At 50.8% G+C, this 16,255-nt stretch overlaps 6 protein-coding genes across 6 annotated transcripts; 3 read left to right on the top strand and 3 right to left on the bottom strand.

Moving 5' to 3' along the window:
• Positions 1 to 759: 759 nt before the first annotated feature.
• VTN77DRAFT_3189 (uncharacterized protein) lies at positions 760 to 2,456 on the bottom strand (the record flags this gene model as incomplete). Its single annotated transcript, XM_069419110.1, has 5 exons — positions 760 to 1,759; positions 1,823 to 2,211; positions 2,271 to 2,305; positions 2,359 to 2,390; positions 2,440 to 2,456. 5 exons carry the CDS (start codon positions 2,454 to 2,456, stop codon positions 760 to 762), a joined length of 1,473 nt encoding a protein of 490 aa, XP_069278719.1.
• Positions 2,457 to 2,961: 505 nt separating this feature from the next.
• VTN77DRAFT_3188 (uncharacterized protein) lies at positions 2,962 to 5,718 on the top strand (the record flags this gene model as incomplete). Its single annotated transcript, XM_069419109.1, has 1 exon — positions 2,962 to 5,718. The coding sequence occupies one exon, from the start codon at positions 2,962 to 2,964 to the stop codon at positions 5,716 to 5,718; it is 2,757 nt and encodes a 918-aa protein (XP_069278718.1).
• A 754-nt stretch (positions 5,719 to 6,472) lies between these two features.
• VTN77DRAFT_3187 (uncharacterized protein) lies at positions 6,473 to 8,323 on the bottom strand (the record flags this gene model as incomplete). Its single annotated transcript, XM_069419108.1, has 3 exons — positions 6,473 to 7,501; positions 7,558 to 7,977; positions 8,027 to 8,323. The coding sequence occupies 3 exons, from the start codon at positions 8,321 to 8,323 to the stop codon at positions 6,473 to 6,475; spliced, it is 1,746 nt and encodes a 581-aa protein (XP_069278717.1).
• A 3,174-nt stretch (positions 8,324 to 11,497) lies between these two features.
• Positions 11,498 to 11,765, top strand: VTN77DRAFT_3186 (uncharacterized protein; the record flags this gene model as incomplete). The annotated part of the gene is made up of 2 exons (XM_069419107.1): positions 11,498 to 11,639; positions 11,695 to 11,765. The coding sequence occupies 2 exons, from the start codon at positions 11,498 to 11,500 to the stop codon at positions 11,763 to 11,765; spliced, it is 213 nt and encodes a 70-aa protein (XP_069278716.1).
• Positions 11,766 to 12,054: 289 nt separating this feature from the next.
• Positions 12,055 to 13,473, top strand: VTN77DRAFT_3185 (uncharacterized protein; the record flags this gene model as incomplete). The annotated part of the gene is made up of 5 exons (XM_069419106.1): positions 12,055 to 12,179; positions 12,239 to 12,325; positions 12,418 to 12,498; positions 12,552 to 13,119; positions 13,183 to 13,473. The coding sequence occupies 5 exons, from the start codon at positions 12,055 to 12,057 to the stop codon at positions 13,471 to 13,473; spliced, it is 1,152 nt and encodes a 383-aa protein (XP_069278715.1).
• Positions 13,474 to 14,406: 933 nt separating this feature from the next.
• VTN77DRAFT_3184 (uncharacterized protein) lies at positions 14,407 to 15,126 on the bottom strand (the record flags this gene model as incomplete). The annotated part of the gene is made up of 1 exon (XM_069419105.1): positions 14,407 to 15,126. One exon carries the CDS (start codon positions 15,124 to 15,126, stop codon positions 14,407 to 14,409), a length of 720 nt encoding a protein of 239 aa, XP_069278714.1.
• Between the last annotated feature and the right edge of the window lie 1,129 nt (positions 15,127 to 16,255).

Below are 16,255 nucleotides of genomic sequence, written 5' to 3'. Positions count from 1 at the left end.
ATTCCACGCGAAGACCCTCCCCCCCGGCACGGCACCCGCCGAGAGCAGCTACCAGCCCAACCCCATCTCCGAGATCCCCTCGCAGGCGAACAACGAAGACATCCTACGCAGCCACGGCAAAGAGAGCAAATACACCGGCCCCCTGGACGCGATCCCGGGCGCGACCTCGCGCGACGTGCACCGGAGCATGGGCAAGCCGCTTGTCGGGGAGACAAGCGTCGAGGAGCGGCATGATGACTCTCATGGTCGCCATCGCCAGAGCTCCGGGTACGAGACTGTCAGCGCCACCGGCAAACCAGCGCATGCGGATCAGTCGATCGGTGACAAGCAGATAGTTGATGAGCGGCATCTCAAGGATCAGCGGGGGATCGAGCGCGAGGAGGCCTCGGCTGGACAGCGAGGGGACAAGGGCTCGCTCACGGCGGCGGACATGCGGCCTGAGCCGGCGGAGACGGTGGCTAATGACAACGAGAGACATAGACAGGGAAGCGACTATGAAAGAAGAACTAAAATCAAATAATGGCTCCCTGCTGGCCTTCTGTTTGGCCTGTTGTAACATTATGTATGACGTGAAAGAAGTGGAATGGAAATTCGATTCGATGAATCAACATAACTAACCATTGCATGGCATGAATCATGCGTGAATCAATCGGGGTAATGATTGATGGGGTATCATGGAAAGGGGGGAATATCCTGTACTATACATCAAAGGAGAGAATCGTAAAAAGAATACAAATTCTGCAAAGTCATCTGAATCAGTCATGAACTCGCCCGGATTCGATCGCGCGAATTTCGTGTCGTGTTCCCTGTGGCTGCCGCAGCGTCAGGGTGTGGGACAGGCTTCTTAGGCCAGCTCCGGGCGATGTCGATATTCGCGCGCGGGAACCACATCTCCAGAAACACATACAGCAAGTAGTCGATCACCACGCACAGGCAGAACAGCTTGCCCGCCCAGATGCCGCATCCGTAATACCGCTTTAGCCGGTCGATCAGCGCGAAGCTGCGCGTCCGGCCCCGGGCCGCGTCCCAGCCGGCTCCCGGATAGTGGCCGTAGAACTCCAGCTCGCTGATGGCGCCGGTGATGCCGTGATACACCCGCTCTGTCCGCCGGGCCACGTCCGTCCACGAGTACATCATCTTGACCTGGTCGTGGAACCGCTCGGTGCGCACCTTGCCGGACCGCAACGCTGCAATCGCTTTGCCCGTCGCCTGCACTAGGTCATCCTCCTCCGGCTTTGCGAACGTCGTCATGTGCTGGGGTAGCACCTCGGGAATTCCGCCCACACGCGTGCAGACCACGTACAGCCCGCAGCTTGCGGCCTCGACGAGCACCGTGCCAAATGCTTCTGTCAGGCTGGGATGAAGATAGATGTGCCCGCGCACCATCACGTCGCGCACCTCCTCGTGCTTCACGGGGCCCAGCATCTCGACCTTGTCCTGCAGCACGTTCCGTTCCAGCATCTGCTCCAGGTCGATTGCCTTGGGACCGGAGCCCGCGATGATGAACCGTACATTCGGATGCGACTCGAGGATTCGGGGGATGGCCGCGATCAGCAGGTCTGTTCCTTTGTTGTAGAACAGTCGCGAGATTACCACAATCGTGATGGTGTCGTTGGGGCCGATGGGTCGCGGTGCCGGTCGCGGATCACCTGGACGCGTTGGGTATGACAGAGGCCGGAAGTTTTCAGCGACCACGGCGTTGGGGATGACGGACACCATCAACGGGTCGAGAGACGCTCGCAGCACCGTATTCTCCTTGCTGTAGCAATCAGTACGCAATCAGTAAGCAGATTCTACCAGTAGAAGTAGAGTGATTTCGTACCAAGTATGACTGACGCAGATAACATGATCCACATCACTGAGGGTAAACTTGAGCAGCTTGTTCGTCAAGATGGATCCCGCATCGGCAAAGCCAAACAACGAATGGTCCGTAAACACGGTGCGCAACCCCATCGTGCGCGCATGCAGGATCGCCTCATGGCAGAAACTGCTCAAGCTGGCGTGGCCGTGTACGATCTGGATCTGCTCGCGGATGACGATGTTGCGGAAGATGGGGAAGAAGGAGAAGACGGTCGGCATGGTCGACTCCCGGTAGATAACGAAGAACGGGACATGGTAGACCTTGAGGCCGTTGGTGAGATAGCGGACTCCGGTGCGGCCTTTGTAGGCATGGGTGACGATGATGACTTTGTGGCCGCGATCGATGAGTTTCTGATGGTTGTCAGTAAGACTATTCCTCGAGAAGGCTGCTCCCAGCGCGATATACTTACCGTAGACAGCTGGTAGATGTGACTTTCAACCCCACCTGAGAAGAGCAGTCAGAATCAAATTCCTGCGGACAACGAAGAGATGTCGAACCTGGTTGGGGGAAGAAAAAGTCACTGATCATCCTGGTTGCTGTCAGTCGAGTCGCGCACTTCGTCAAAGGCCATTACTTACGCAATGTTGTACGGCATGGTGGCAGCAAGGGCTGTCCAGACGCGCTCCGACCGAGCGAGTCAGGAGTATCCATTCACTCATCCATGCCACCTGGGGGAATCTCTGAAGCTATTGTCTGCACAATAGTCTCGACTCTTGCGAAACACAGCAGTGAATGGACAGTGTTGGCCAATGGCCATCATGCAGGCGGCAATGGGGGCGGTGAGTGTTTCTGCCGGAGGAAAGTCGGTGATCAATAGGATTTTGAGCGCATTTTATTGTCCCCGCCAGTCGAGTGAATGATGAGAGTGAATCGAAATTTATTCACCGCAAGAAGAAACGAACTAGGCAGATAGAAGAAAAGAGATAGCTACGGGCGCAGTATAAAAGGCCGCGCTCGGCCAGCAACCCTTCTCTCATCTCCCTCCATCCTCCTCTCCACCCTTCTCTCCGTTCTTTTTCTCTACATCATCTTTCTTCATACTTTTCCTCACATCCTTTTCCCATCTCCCCTGCCTGGTGCATGGGGTTCTGCCAGGAAAGATGCCCCCCAAAGGATTCTACTCGCGTTTTTGCCCGCCAACCAAGAGAGCCTCAGCCCCATTCAAGCCTGCCAGAAATCCAGGAAGAAAGAGAGATCGCGATGCCTCCTCCTCACCAGCTCCCTCGGAACCAACCCCGAAAAAGCAAAAAGCGGACTCGAGTCCTCAGCCGGTCAATGACGCAGACCTCATCCGTGAAAAAGACACGCAGAGTGTCGAGCAACCCCGCGTCGTCGACGAGAACGGTGTTCATGAAACCCAAAACGGCAAGAAGAGTGCTGTCTCGGCGAATGGCAGCAAGACTGAACCAGAATCGACCAATCCCCGGACTAAGTCGCGCAGCGCAAAGAAGGAAAAGAAACTCGTCATGCCTGATGTCGGAGTCGCTTCTGAACCGGTTCAAACACCTGCAGATATGAAGAAGGATGAAGGCAGTGACCATCAGACCAACCTGCTGGACGGGAAGGCCGACGGCACGGCAGAATCCAAGGATGAATCCAAGAACCGCAAGCGAAAGCGCGAGCAGCAGCCGGAAGAAGGCGATGAGACCGAAAACACCCCCAGTCAGTCGATTGTCAAGCATTCGAAGATTCGCTCGAAATTTGAAAAATCTGTCGCGCAAGCGAAGGCGATCAAAGAAGCCAAGGCCAAAGGCGAGCTTGTGGAAGAGAAAGAGGAAAAGATCAAGGATCTGGCGGAACCCGTTGTCGCAGAGGGTCTTGAACCTCTTCCGCAGCCAGCTCCGGCCCCTGACACTGGCGAGAAGCCTATGTACTCCTCTCTGCCCGCGTGGCTTGCCAACCCGGTCAAGGCGTCTGCCGACAAGCGAGCTAAATTTGCCGATTTGGGGATCGACGACAAGCTTGTCAGCATCCTCAACGCCTATGGATACGAGGAGGCATTTGCGGTGCAGTCGACGGTCATTCCTCTGCTTCTGCAGGGTCCGAACGGCCACCCCGGAGACCTGTGTATCTCTGCGGCCACCGGGTCCGGAAAGACGCTCGCTTACGTCCTGCCTCTCGTGAAGGCGCTCGAGGCTGCTCCCGCTCCGGTGCTGCGAGGTCTCATCGTCGTGCCTACCAGAGAACTCGTCAAGCAAGCTCGCGAAGCCTGCGAACTATGCGCTGTTGGCTCCGGACTGCGGATTGGAACAGCGGTGGGAAACGTGGCCATCAAAGATGAACAGCGCACGCTGATGCGAGTCGACTCGATTTACGACCCGGACGCGTTCAAAGCAAGAGAGGAGCGGGCGATGACAGCTAAAGACTGGACCGAATTTAACCTCAACGACTACATGAACGAAGCCGAGACGGTGGATGGATCCCTGTACGGATATGTAAACAAGCCGGAACCGAATGTCGACATTCTCATCTGCACTCCTGGCCGTCTTGTCGATCACATTCGCGCTACGAAAGGATTCACCTTGCGCCACGTGCAGTGGCTGGTCGTGGATGAAGCCGATCGCCTGCTGAACGAGAGTTTCCAGGAATGGGTGGACGTAGTGATGAAATCGTTGGACGAGAGGAAGTCTTCGCTAGTTGATGGATCAGCGAGCAAGTTCCTCGCCGATCTGAACCTGCCACTGGAGAAAAAGGAGCCGAGAAAGGTTGTCCTGAGCGCGACGCTGACGACCGATCTGTCGAAACTGAACTCTCTGCGCCTGGTGAATCCCAAGCTGGTGGTGATCGGAACGCAAGAGCTGGAGAAGAAGGACGATCCAGCAGAAGTAATTCAAGACACGGAGACCAAGTTCACGCTGCCCCCGACATTGAAGGAGTATAGCGTTTCTGTGGGAGATGGATCTGAGAAGCCGCTCTATCTGCTGTATCTGCTGCTGCATCGTATCAAAGTCGAGCCCGGCGCCGAAAACCCTGGAAAGGATCGCGCAGATTCAGAGACGTCATCTGATGATGATGAATCCAGTTCCGTCTCTTCTGATGACGAAGACTCGGAGTCTGAGTCTGATACCGACTCGTCGTCGTCTTCTCTCTCGGAATCGGAATCGGAATCTGAATCTGAATCTGAATCTGAATCTGAATCTGAATCTGACTTCTCATCGGACGACGACTCTAGCGATATCTCCAGCGATTCTGATTCCGATTCCGAGTCCGTGTCGAGTTCCTCCTCCGCCGCCTCCTCTACCACCTCCGACAACAAAGCCAAGCGCACCACCGTCCTAATCTTCACCAAATCCTCCGAAGCAGCCGCGCGTCTCTCACGCCTCCTCAGCCTGATGCAGCCCTCACTCTCCTCCCGCATCGGGACAATCATCAAGTCTAACAAGTCATCTGCCTCCCGCAAGACACTCCGCGCCTACCGTGCCGGAGCAATCTCCATCATCGTCGCCACGGACCGCGCCGCTCGCGGCCTCGACCTCCCTGCATTGACGCACGTCGTCAACTACGACATGCCGACGAGCGTGACGACGTACGTGCATCGCGTGGGGCGCACGGCGCGCGCAGGCAGAGACGGATCAGCATGGACACTAGTCGCGCACCGCGAGGGGAGGTGGTTCTCGAAGGAGATCGTGAAGGGTTCCGACGGGAAGATCGTCCGCGATGGTGGCGTCGAGAAGGTGAAAGTCAGTCTCAAGGTCGATAAGGATAGCAGTGATGATGAGGAGAAGCAGCGTCTGCAGCAGATGAGATGCGACTATGAAGCTGCGCTGGAGGAGTTGGCGGTCGAAGTGAAGACTGATGGACGGGTGCAGAAGGAGAAGGAGAAGAGCGATAAAAAGAAGGAGAAAAAGAAGAAGTAGGCTCTGACCTCGACCAGACCTAGACGTGAGGCCTGAGCTGAGGTCTGAGTCTAGAGGCGAGGTAAGCAGCTTTTCTTCTTCGATCTATCGATCTATCGATCTGTCGATCAACCGTGCATTCGTGCATTCTACGTATGTATGTACCTACCTAATCTTCTCGATGTAATGGATTCATGTATTCATGTATGTATGTATGTACAATAGCATGATAGATAGCACAGCAAGCACAGCACGGCATAGCATAGCAGACTAGCTAGCTAGCTAGCTAGATTGCATAGCATGGCATGGCGAAGAGACTATTGCTGTTTGTTTACAACGGGAACATCTCTATCTCCAGGTGCTTTACCTTGTAATTAGTCTGGTCCAGTCTGCTGGACCTTCCTAGTAGAATCTATATTGCCAGTGCCTAGGAGTTCAAGGCTGTGTGTAGTGATCTCATCCACGAACCAAGCAAATTATATAAATACCCGAAACGAAGAAAGGAGATGGAAACTGATCGGCCACATCGATTTTTGGACTGGAAAGCAGCCTGTTTTCTCATCTTCTTGATCGTTGCTAATTATCACTGTTTCTTCTTGTCTAGCCTAGTTAAAATTCAGTCCTCTTATCGTCCTCGTCGACATATATGAACCATACATAACCACCCAAGGGATACAGTATATATCATCCACTGCATTCTAATATACGATCCATAGCCTATGATATATGATCACAACAAATGCATAGGACAATGTATATAGTGTCAAGTCAACTGTCAACTGTCACCCCCCTGATACAGCTCATACAGCTCATCAATCTCCCTCTCGTACAGCTTAAACGTCTGGTTCCGATTCACCGAGCCCTTGGCCACGCGCACAAACGGTTTCTTCTCTGCATCAGCGACGATCACGAGCGATCGTCTCAGCTGGACGGTTTCGTGTGTAGAGCCCTCGCTGTTGCTGTTGAGTTGCAGTTGCTCGATCCACGGCCAGATCTGGTCGTCCAGGATCTGGGTGCTATCCTGCTTCTCTTCTGACTCTGGTTGTTGGACGATTTCCAACAGCAAAAACGGCCACTTCCGCTGATTCCCGCCAACAAGGGCCGCCCGTACCAGTGGATGCGCCTCGATCCGCGCCTCCAGCTGGGCGGCGTACATCTTTACCTCGCCGCTGAGCAGGACGAGGTCGTCCGTCCGACCCTGGTACCGCCAGTGGGAGAATCTCTTCGCCGGGTCCGGATGCGGTACCCACAGGTCCTTGGTCGGCCAGCGGTCGAGATGCGGGAAGACATGAAAGAAGTTCGTGTAGGCCTCCATGTTGGGGTTGCGCTCGAAGACAAGCTCGTATAGCTCCTGCTGCTGCTGGTGCTGCTCCTGTGTATCGTGACGAATACTACTGACGCTAGCTTTGACAGGAACGAAAGTCGCGCCACCAGCTGGGTGGAAGTGGATGTAGTCCCAATCGGCGACCGGGTCGGCTGGCACCAGGGTCGGCCACATGCCCCCCTCGGTGCTGCCGATGAGGTTTCGCAGACTGCCCAGGTTGGTGGCGAGCCATTCGCCGCAGGTCCGCTCGAGAGGCGCTCCGCCGTATAAGATAGCCTTCAGCGGCCGGAGGTTTTCGCGTTTCTCTTCGTCGCGGACCAGATCCTGCAATAAGGAGGGCGGATAGACGCCGCCCTCCAGTCGCGCGAACTGGTGCATCTGATCGGCCAGCTCTGGCGTGACTGGCTTGTCTGGCGGTCCGAGGACGGCGACGCTGTCGTAGTAAACGGGCATGACCAAGGCGCCGCAGATGCCGAGAAGCTGTGAGCATCAATATACTCTAGTCCCCAAGAGAAAGAGGACACTATGTAACGTACATGGAAGATGGGAATCGTCACGTACAGCCGTCGCCCAGCCGCTTCCCAGACGAGCGAGCGACAGCCATTGACCGGAGGTAGATTGCGATAGTGATCAACACTCCCGAGCATGCGGTTGGTGTAGGTGACGATCTTGGGCAGGCCAGTCGACCCGCTGGTATGGACGATCAAGCAGGGGTCGTCTTTGGCGTCGTCCCAGGTTTTGGTGTACGGATAACAGGGCTGTTCTTCGTCGTCGTCTTCTTCTGGAAGCCAGTCTTGCAGCTCCGGTACGATGACATGTCGCGACGGCGACTGGTGTTCTTTGATCTGCTCGACCAGTGGCAGCAATGACGGCGCACACAGGAAGGTGTGGCAGTCGGTCGCCTTGACGAGGTGGATATGTGCTTCGAGACCGCAGAGGAGCGACGAAAAGAGGACCTAGAGGGTCAGCTGAAGACTGCGTTCGACGTACATGAAGGTTGCTTACCTTTCGTCCAATCTTAATCGCCGCAACCAGCAGAATCGTGTATCTCAGATCTCTCGATCCATAGTAGGCAAACGGCTCAAAGTCCCCTTGTTGTGTCGCGTCCCCAATCTCCGATTTCAGCCAAAAGGCAGCCTTGTCGACGGCCTTTCGGAGCTGCCGATACGTTATGTCTCGAAAGCCCTGGCTGAGATCGTCGTTGTCCCGTGGGATGGAAGCATAGATTTTGTCGGGCTCCTCGCTGGCATGGTGGTCGATGATGGAGGGGATCAGTCGCTGCTGGAGTGTTGCGGTTGCCATTTGGGGGAGTCGCATGTCTACTACTTAAAACCGCAGGAACAGCAGAAGAAGATGGCTGGCATGATAGTCACTGTCATGCGTCTTCCGTATAAATAGTCAGAATTATGACTCGTCGGTTTCTTTCTTTTTTTTTTTTTTTAGAAAATGCAGAAGCTGCGCCGCCCAACGATTGTAGCAGGGCAATGCTAAAGATGTGACGGATCTCCGGGTTGGCGTTGAGATTCGTGGGACGCCTTATTATTAGCCTCTTATGAGGGATAGGAGATCCCTGCAAATTGTAAGATTCCCTCGAAGAATAACAAGAATAATATCCGTTAGTGAGGGGTAGCTGAGGGGTAGCTGCTTGCCACGTCATCAAATTCGGCCGTCTGCATCTTCGATCAGCTCGACTATCATGGAGTTGGAATCTCGTCGATATCATTGGATGACTTTGGTGCATGTCTTAATTACCCTGCCTTTCTGAGCCATCATTTATGAACTGTCTTCAATCAAACTCTAGGTCACTGTAATTATCTTCCAGTTGTTACCAGAAGTAGTAATATATAGACTGAAATTGGAAGCTCTGATGATGATGTTGTTTCTGAGTGTACTCAAAGAATTGACTTTATAATGGATCCAATTAGATTCAATTCACGCATCAGAATGGCCTTTGTGGAGAGATCTATTTGATTTAGATGGCATACTCTATCAAGTCCATCTGTTGCATGCGTTTCACGCAACAACATGTTTTCTATAGTTATCTCTAAAACTATTATTACTGGTTCAATAGATTTTTAGTTATCACTAACAACCATTTTCCTTATCGGCAACCTCCAATATGTATTATTTCAATGGTTCTATTTTCTGTTCTCGCAGGTCACATCCAGTCTTGCTGGACAGAGTTCGCTGTCGTTTTGGTACTGTTAGTGTCGATGACGAGCAAGTAATTAATTAACTGTCTTTGAAATAGTTCTCTTCAGGCCAGTAATTTGCCCTTCTTTCATGCCTCCTGAAGACAGACTTAAGTAGCGGCTAAAAAAAAATCATTTCAGTCCTCTATATACTGAAGATTAATATAGTCACATAGTGTATAATGGGTAAGTATCTGGGATTAAAGGAACAATAGTCAGAGAGGCTAGATTATATTCAAAACTATTAATAACAGTATTATTATTTAGGTACTACTTGATAATGATAAGGGTTAATATTTATTTATTATAATGCTCTATTAATCTCGCGTTATAAAAATTTACAAGACGAAAAATTACAATGGAAGTCTACGAATTGTTTAAAATTCAATAGAATATAGGAAAGTTTTGTGGTTTGTTTCTCTGATTAATAAGTTTACTGGATCAATGGCGCGTATTGAATATGGGCATAGGGTTCTACATTTTCTTAACTAGTGATATGATCGTCTGTCTTGGAGAAGTTTGATTATTACGTCACATTATATCAGTGCCCTGGTGGTAGTTGGATGACCCCTCCTAAGTACATACATTGTTGACGTAGGGATCGACTAATATTTCTCTCTTCAATAAATATTACTCTCCACAACGTGTAATCAGCGCAATGAGCATGTATGTGAAAGGTGGTTCCGGGAAGATGACCAACCTAGATGTTCCCTGTAAATATATTTCTCTCAGTTCAATATATGTAAGCGTTTTTCAACACAGATCTGTATAATTTATGGAAGATTTCCGAATGTCTAAGGGGGTGGATAGAGTTCCTCAGATACTCTTCCATTAAACGTAGTTCATACCATTTCTAGGCTGTATAAGATGTAATTCTGATGACTTACGGTGGAATGCGCCTACCTGAAAGACCACTTCTACAGGCTGAAGCAGTCAGAAGTGGTAACTGGAAGACATCATATAGTATAGTCAACTTAAATATATAAATACAGGTATTGAATGGAAGTTGTGAAAAATAAGATAAAAAATGAAATTGGTTTCGTTGGGGATTTGGGGATTGTTCAAGGGAGGTAGGGTTACAGATGTTGTTCTGAAGACATGGTAACCTTTTTTTATATAATTATCACAGGGCATTCAACGTAGCATCTCCACACATTCGAAAAGAGAGAATGTCAGCAGAAAGAAAGAAAGAAAATAAGTTTTAATGGAGATAAATTACAATACACTTGCAAGTGCCTTTTCAGGTAATAGTATAGAGGAAGAATTACGTACCTATTAATTGCCACCTGACCATAACCTGCCTGTGAGAGGGACCTGGAAAGAGAGAGATCTTCAAGGTTTTCCCTCCGAAATATTTAAATGAAGAATCTTATAGGATGTTTCCCTCCCTCCCTCTCTACAATAATAAGAAGAGAACAACAATCAATACTGCACATCCTTCCACACCACACTGGCCATGCTTGTAATCGAACCCAAGAGAGTGATTGGGTACGAGATGACAAAGTAGCCTCGTTGGGAGAATGTGCTCAAGGTATTTGACAAGAGTAAGTTGAGACACAGGCTGGATACGTATTGAGAATGAGCATATTCCTCGCCTCTGCGCTGTTTGGAAGGTAAGATAAGTTGAGAAAAAATGTTAGTTGAATTGTCTACACAGTTGAATATTTCTAAGAAATTGACATTTAGAGAGGAAAATAATGATTTCTTTTTTTTTCCCTTTTTTTTTTACAGAGAACCATTTGTTATAATGGCTTATCTTTTTTTTTTCTCTGTTTAAAGCTAGATTCAAACTATAATCTCAATCACTATACAGCATGCTATAGGAGATTACATTTTGGGAAGAAAATGACGCTATGGCTTCTATCTAATCTGATTTAATCTGAATTATCCATAACTTAGGGTTATGCTAGTATAAAGTCCATATTTTGGGAAAAAAAAATACCATTTGCAAAAGTTGACATTTCTCTACCTATATTAGAAGTTGATATTTGTCGCTAGGTAACGTTTCTCAAAAAAAATTAGTATTTATTAGTAGCTGACCGTCAAATAACCATTGTATAGCTGTTTCCTTATAATACCGATGTTTGCCATTGGTCAGTAGACATTGAAAAACGATCAATTCGTTTCTAACCCCCTGGTATGGTGTTAAGCACAGGGGACTTCGTACCTAACTAACTTGATCAATCAGTCTATTATTAGCGCGTCATCCACATGCATTAGCGCATAACCTTGATTACTGCCAGTCTGCGGGGCCGCCACTTGTCGACCTGATGCTGTCTTCAGAATGAATACTCACATTAATAATCTTTTTGGCAAGGATCGTTTCAGAACTCATCATCGCGGAGATTACGAGCAGACGGGACTTGAACATGACGGCGATAAGAGAAATAAAGGTCTGAGATTTACCCCGTATATACTATACCTAGGTATGTGCTGTATGCTCCACAGTCATCACAATCCTCTGCTCTGATTTGTCTGCAGCCAGCATGTCAGCCAGCTCTCCTTCTAATTCGACGACCAAACTCATAACACAAGGTTCTTCCCCACTCTAAGATTCTCGAATTTGATATGGACTCTTTCCTGCCATTCAACGATGGATATTTGCCCCATCGTCTTGTCTGTCTGTCTTATCTCCGCTGAGAGAGTTCTCATTTAGTTCTTAAGTCCGATGAGGGGTTTAACAATGACATAATAACATAGCTCCACATCGACCAGGTGCGGAGGGGTATTTATTTATGGTATACCTCCTCCCTTCTCCAGCACATAAACACACACCTGCTGTTGATCCCGCACATACGGTCATTCGATAGTCCTTTGATCAAGTAGCAGATTTTATTCACGATGTCAGTCTTCGCTCAGGCTCCGAAGCCGAAAAGCCTTCTGGGCTACCACCGGATTCTTTCCCCCACGGCCGGTGTCAAGGTGTCGCCGTTGTGCCTGGGTGGGATGAACTTTGGGGATGCATGGTATTCAATCACTTGCTTTTTCACATCGATCGCTTAATCATTGGCTCACTGTCACGCAGGAAAGATTTTATGGGAGAATGTAGCAAGGAGCAGGCGTTCGCTATTCTAGACACTTTCTATGAGCTTGGTGGGAACTTTATCGATACGTGAGTGATCAGCACTTTTCTCGGGATCTTCTTTTCTTCTATTTTCTTTTCATTTTTTTTCCCCGTTGAGGTGCTTCTGCTAACTCCACCAGCGCAAACAACTACCAGGCCGAGCAATCGGAAGAATGGATCGGCGAGTGGATGGAGAAACGTGGCAACCGGGATCAGATGGTGTACGTAAAGAAACCCTTCAATACAATCACACGTCCGGTATTGACACGTCTAGCATCGCTACGAAATATACCACCGGCTTCCGCGTCGCTCGTCGGGACGAAGAGCCCATCCAGTCCAACTTCGTTGGCAACTCCGTCAAGAGCATGCACGTGTCTGTCAACCGGAGCCTGAAGAAGCTGCGCACAGACTACATCGACCTGCTGTACGTCCACTGGTGGGACTTCACCACTTCCGTCGAGGAAGTCATGCACGGGCTGAACGCCCTGGTCACGGCCGGCAAGGTGCTCTACCTGGGCGTGTCGGATACGCCTGCATGGGTGGTTGTCAAGGCCAACGACTACGCGCGCGCCCACGGCCTGCGCCCCTTCTCAGTCTATCAGGGCAAGTGGAATCCCCGCTTCCGAGACATGGAGCGCGAAATCGTCCCCATGTGCCGCGATCAGGGCATGGCCATCGCCCCGTGGGCGCCCTTGGGTCAGGGAAGGTTCAAGACGGCTGAGGCGCGGAAGAAGGGCGAGGTCGGTTCCGGACGAGCTCAAAATATGACGGAGGAGGATATCAAGGTGTCTGAGGCTTTGGAGAGGGTGGCGCAGAGGAAGGGCGCCACTCTTCACGGGGTGGTAAGTGGCCTACATATATACACATGAAAAAAAAAAAAGCAAGCTCCACTGACTGCTTTTCAGGCCCTCGCATACATGCTCCACAAAGCCCCCTACGTCTTCCCCATCATCGGCCAGCGCAAGGTCGAACACCTCAAGGCCAACATCGAAGCACTCAGCATCCAGCTGTCAGAAGAGGACATGCGCGAAATCGACAGCGCCATCCCCTTCGACGCCGGCTTCCCGATGAACTTCCTCTTCCAGGAAAACTACGATCTGACCAAGACGGCGGCGGACGTCTTCTGGACGCAGCGGACTACTCACATCGATGTGCCGCCGAACCCGTTGCCTATCAGGGCAAGGTCGGAGGTGTAGATACGAGCATTGTCACAGCAGTGGTGGTTATGTAGATTATGTACTATGCATATAGTCAGGAAAATGAATAATGTAATTGCCTCAGAGGATACCGTCCAAAGATATGTGTTTGCCTGTATGATAAATGATGAATTTCTCACTCACTCGTGTACAATACTACACAGAGACTTGTCGAGTAAATATCCAAAAAAAGCTCAGGCAAAATCTTGGACGTTTGTACCGTGAAATTCATATCTTAAGGCCTCGAAATGCTGGTACATGAAATTTTTAATACCCATTCCTAGATTCCCTACCAATTCCCTGTTGTTATCTGCGTAGGTTCGTCCACCATCTAACTTAGGTAGTCCCTGTCCCTGGACATGCCACGACCTAACCCTAACTTCAACGTTAACTGTCCAGGGATCTCTCTCTCTCTCTCTCTTTTTTTTTGCCCAGCATTTTCAATGCATCTATCAGGTTCTATATGAGAAAAAAAAAAGATGAACAAATTTCCTCGCCAATGATATGGTATGGTATGAGGTAGTATTGTATTGGCAAGTAAGAAGTTCCTTCCACACCGACTTGCAAGAGTCTTGAACGTCTATTTATTGATGTATATACGTACATAACATATATTACATGCAGTAGGATAAGAAATTGGCACTGGCTTTGGAAATGCGGACGATCTTCTTCTTCTTCTTCTTAAGAGAATCGGGTTTGAGAGAGAAAAGGTTGGTGCTGTTTGGAAATGGGTAGCGTGACGCAGCTCCCAGGTCATTTTGATAGCGATAGATGGAGCTGAATCTCTTATGAGTGATATCTGGAGATACAGGCGTCAATAGCATTAGAATTGCAGGTCTGTATATGTTTACGTTCAGTGATGAACTTGACTATTGATGTGTGTGTATGCATGTATGTACATATTCTGTTGCCTCAACAGAGCCATTTATACAATCAATACGAGATCTTAAACACCCAGGTATACTGATCAGCATCGGCAACCTCCTCGCTCACATTCAGCCTCAACGACCCGTTACTCAGCTGCTCGCTCGGGACAACTGTGCCATGCTTCTGCCCACCCACAACGGTAATACGATCGCCCTCAACCCACGGCACCGGACTGTCGAGGACAATGCTCGTCTCCGGCTTAACCAGCGAGAGAATGTAAAACGCCTCCGACGTCGTCGTAAACCGGATATTCTCGCCCTCCTGCGGCGTGACGAACCAGTACGTCGTGTTGAAGATAGCCTCTGCATGACCCTTAATCCACACCCCTGCCTCGCGCAGATTCCGCTGCTCGACGTCAATAATCGTCCCGTTCGCCTGCGGCCCGACGTCCAGCAGGAAATTCCCGTTCTTGCTCACGATGTCCACCAGGCTCGTCACCAGCGTGCTCGCGTTCATGTACTGCGCCAGCGGTGTCGCCCGGTTGTACCCGTAGCTGAACGGGTCCATGCCCAGGTTGCTTTCCCACTTGCGCACCTGGACCCCCGCGTAGCGCGCGTACTCGGGCGTGTCGAAGTCGCCGGGCAGGCCGCAGCGGGCGTTCATCACGACCTGTCGGTTCTCCTGTGCAGCGCGGTTGAACCAGGCTGAGGCGAACTCGGCTGTCTTGTTGGGGCCGCCGATGTCGCACCACATGATCTCCGTGCCTAGCTCGGCCAGGGCGTTCATTTCTGGCAGGATCACGTCATTGATGTAGTCGTCTACTGGCACGTATCCGGTGTAGGGGAGTGTCTCGTTGGTGAACGGGTTGGTGGCGTTGCCTGCATCTCAGCAGTTAGAAATCGTCCACGTCCAACAAATCGACGAGACTTGCCTCCAGGCCACGAGCCAAATCCGTATTTCTTATAGTCGGGATGGAACCACTCCGGTAGGGAGTAGTACGTCGCCCGATGCAGATGGGGCTGGTATTGCTTGGCCGCGTCGAAGAGCTCCTATACGTTATTAGTTCAACCCTAAGCGGTATATATATTTTCGACCAGATGACTACCTTTAGCAGATTCCTGTGTGGAAACTGCGCCACCGACGTCCGCTTCGTCACGTTGGCCGGCAGATCGAAGATGGCATATCCGTCGTGATGCTTGCTGACCTGGACGAAGTAGTTGGCCCCGGCATCCGCAAACAGATCAACCCACTCTTTCGGGTCCCACGCGTCGGCCGTGAAGTTCTGGATGAAGTCGTCGTAGACTACGTTGGGGCCGTACGTCTTCAGATGGTACTCGTACGTCTGCGAGGGGTAGTCGGGGCCCTGGTTCAGATCCCACCAGTACCTGCACGTCTCAGCCGAAATTATACCAAGTGGGTAATTCCTTGCAGTGATAACCTACCATTCAGCGTAACTCTCGTTCTTCCCTGAGTTCCCCCATCCCGGCACTGAATACACCCCCCAGTGGATGAAGATGCCGTACTTTGCGTTATTGAACCAATTCGGTGACTCGTGCGCGTAGATGGACTCATACGTTGCCTCGTACGGACGGATGCCATACGTCGCATTGAAGGTGTACGGTGTGCTCTTCACTCCGTTGCCAGAAATGATGACCGTGGCATTCCCACTGCTCCCTGCTGCCACTCCCTCCTTGTTGACGACGCCAATCTCAACCACCGCCTGGTCGCCAGCCCGCAACCGGTTCAATGTACCCGGCGACACCGTCTCCAATCCCGGCGACTCAATTGACAGCGTAACGGAGTGGTTGCGGAGCACAAAGTCGGAGCCCACGTTGTTGACCAGCACCTCGATGATCTGTGTCTTGTTGGTCCCCTCGATCCACTTCTGCGTCGACCGCGCATACTGCACCGCCAG

This window comes from Rasamsonia byssochlamydoides, assembly GCF_041956645.1.
Source record: "Rasamsonia byssochlamydoides strain NRRL 3658 unplaced genomic scaffold VTN77scaffold_22, whole genome shotgun sequence".
Classification (NCBI taxonomy): Eukaryota; Fungi; Ascomycota; class Eurotiomycetes; order Eurotiales; family Trichocomaceae; genus Rasamsonia; species Rasamsonia byssochlamydoides.
This window is presented reverse-complemented; position numbering and strand designations above follow the sequence as displayed.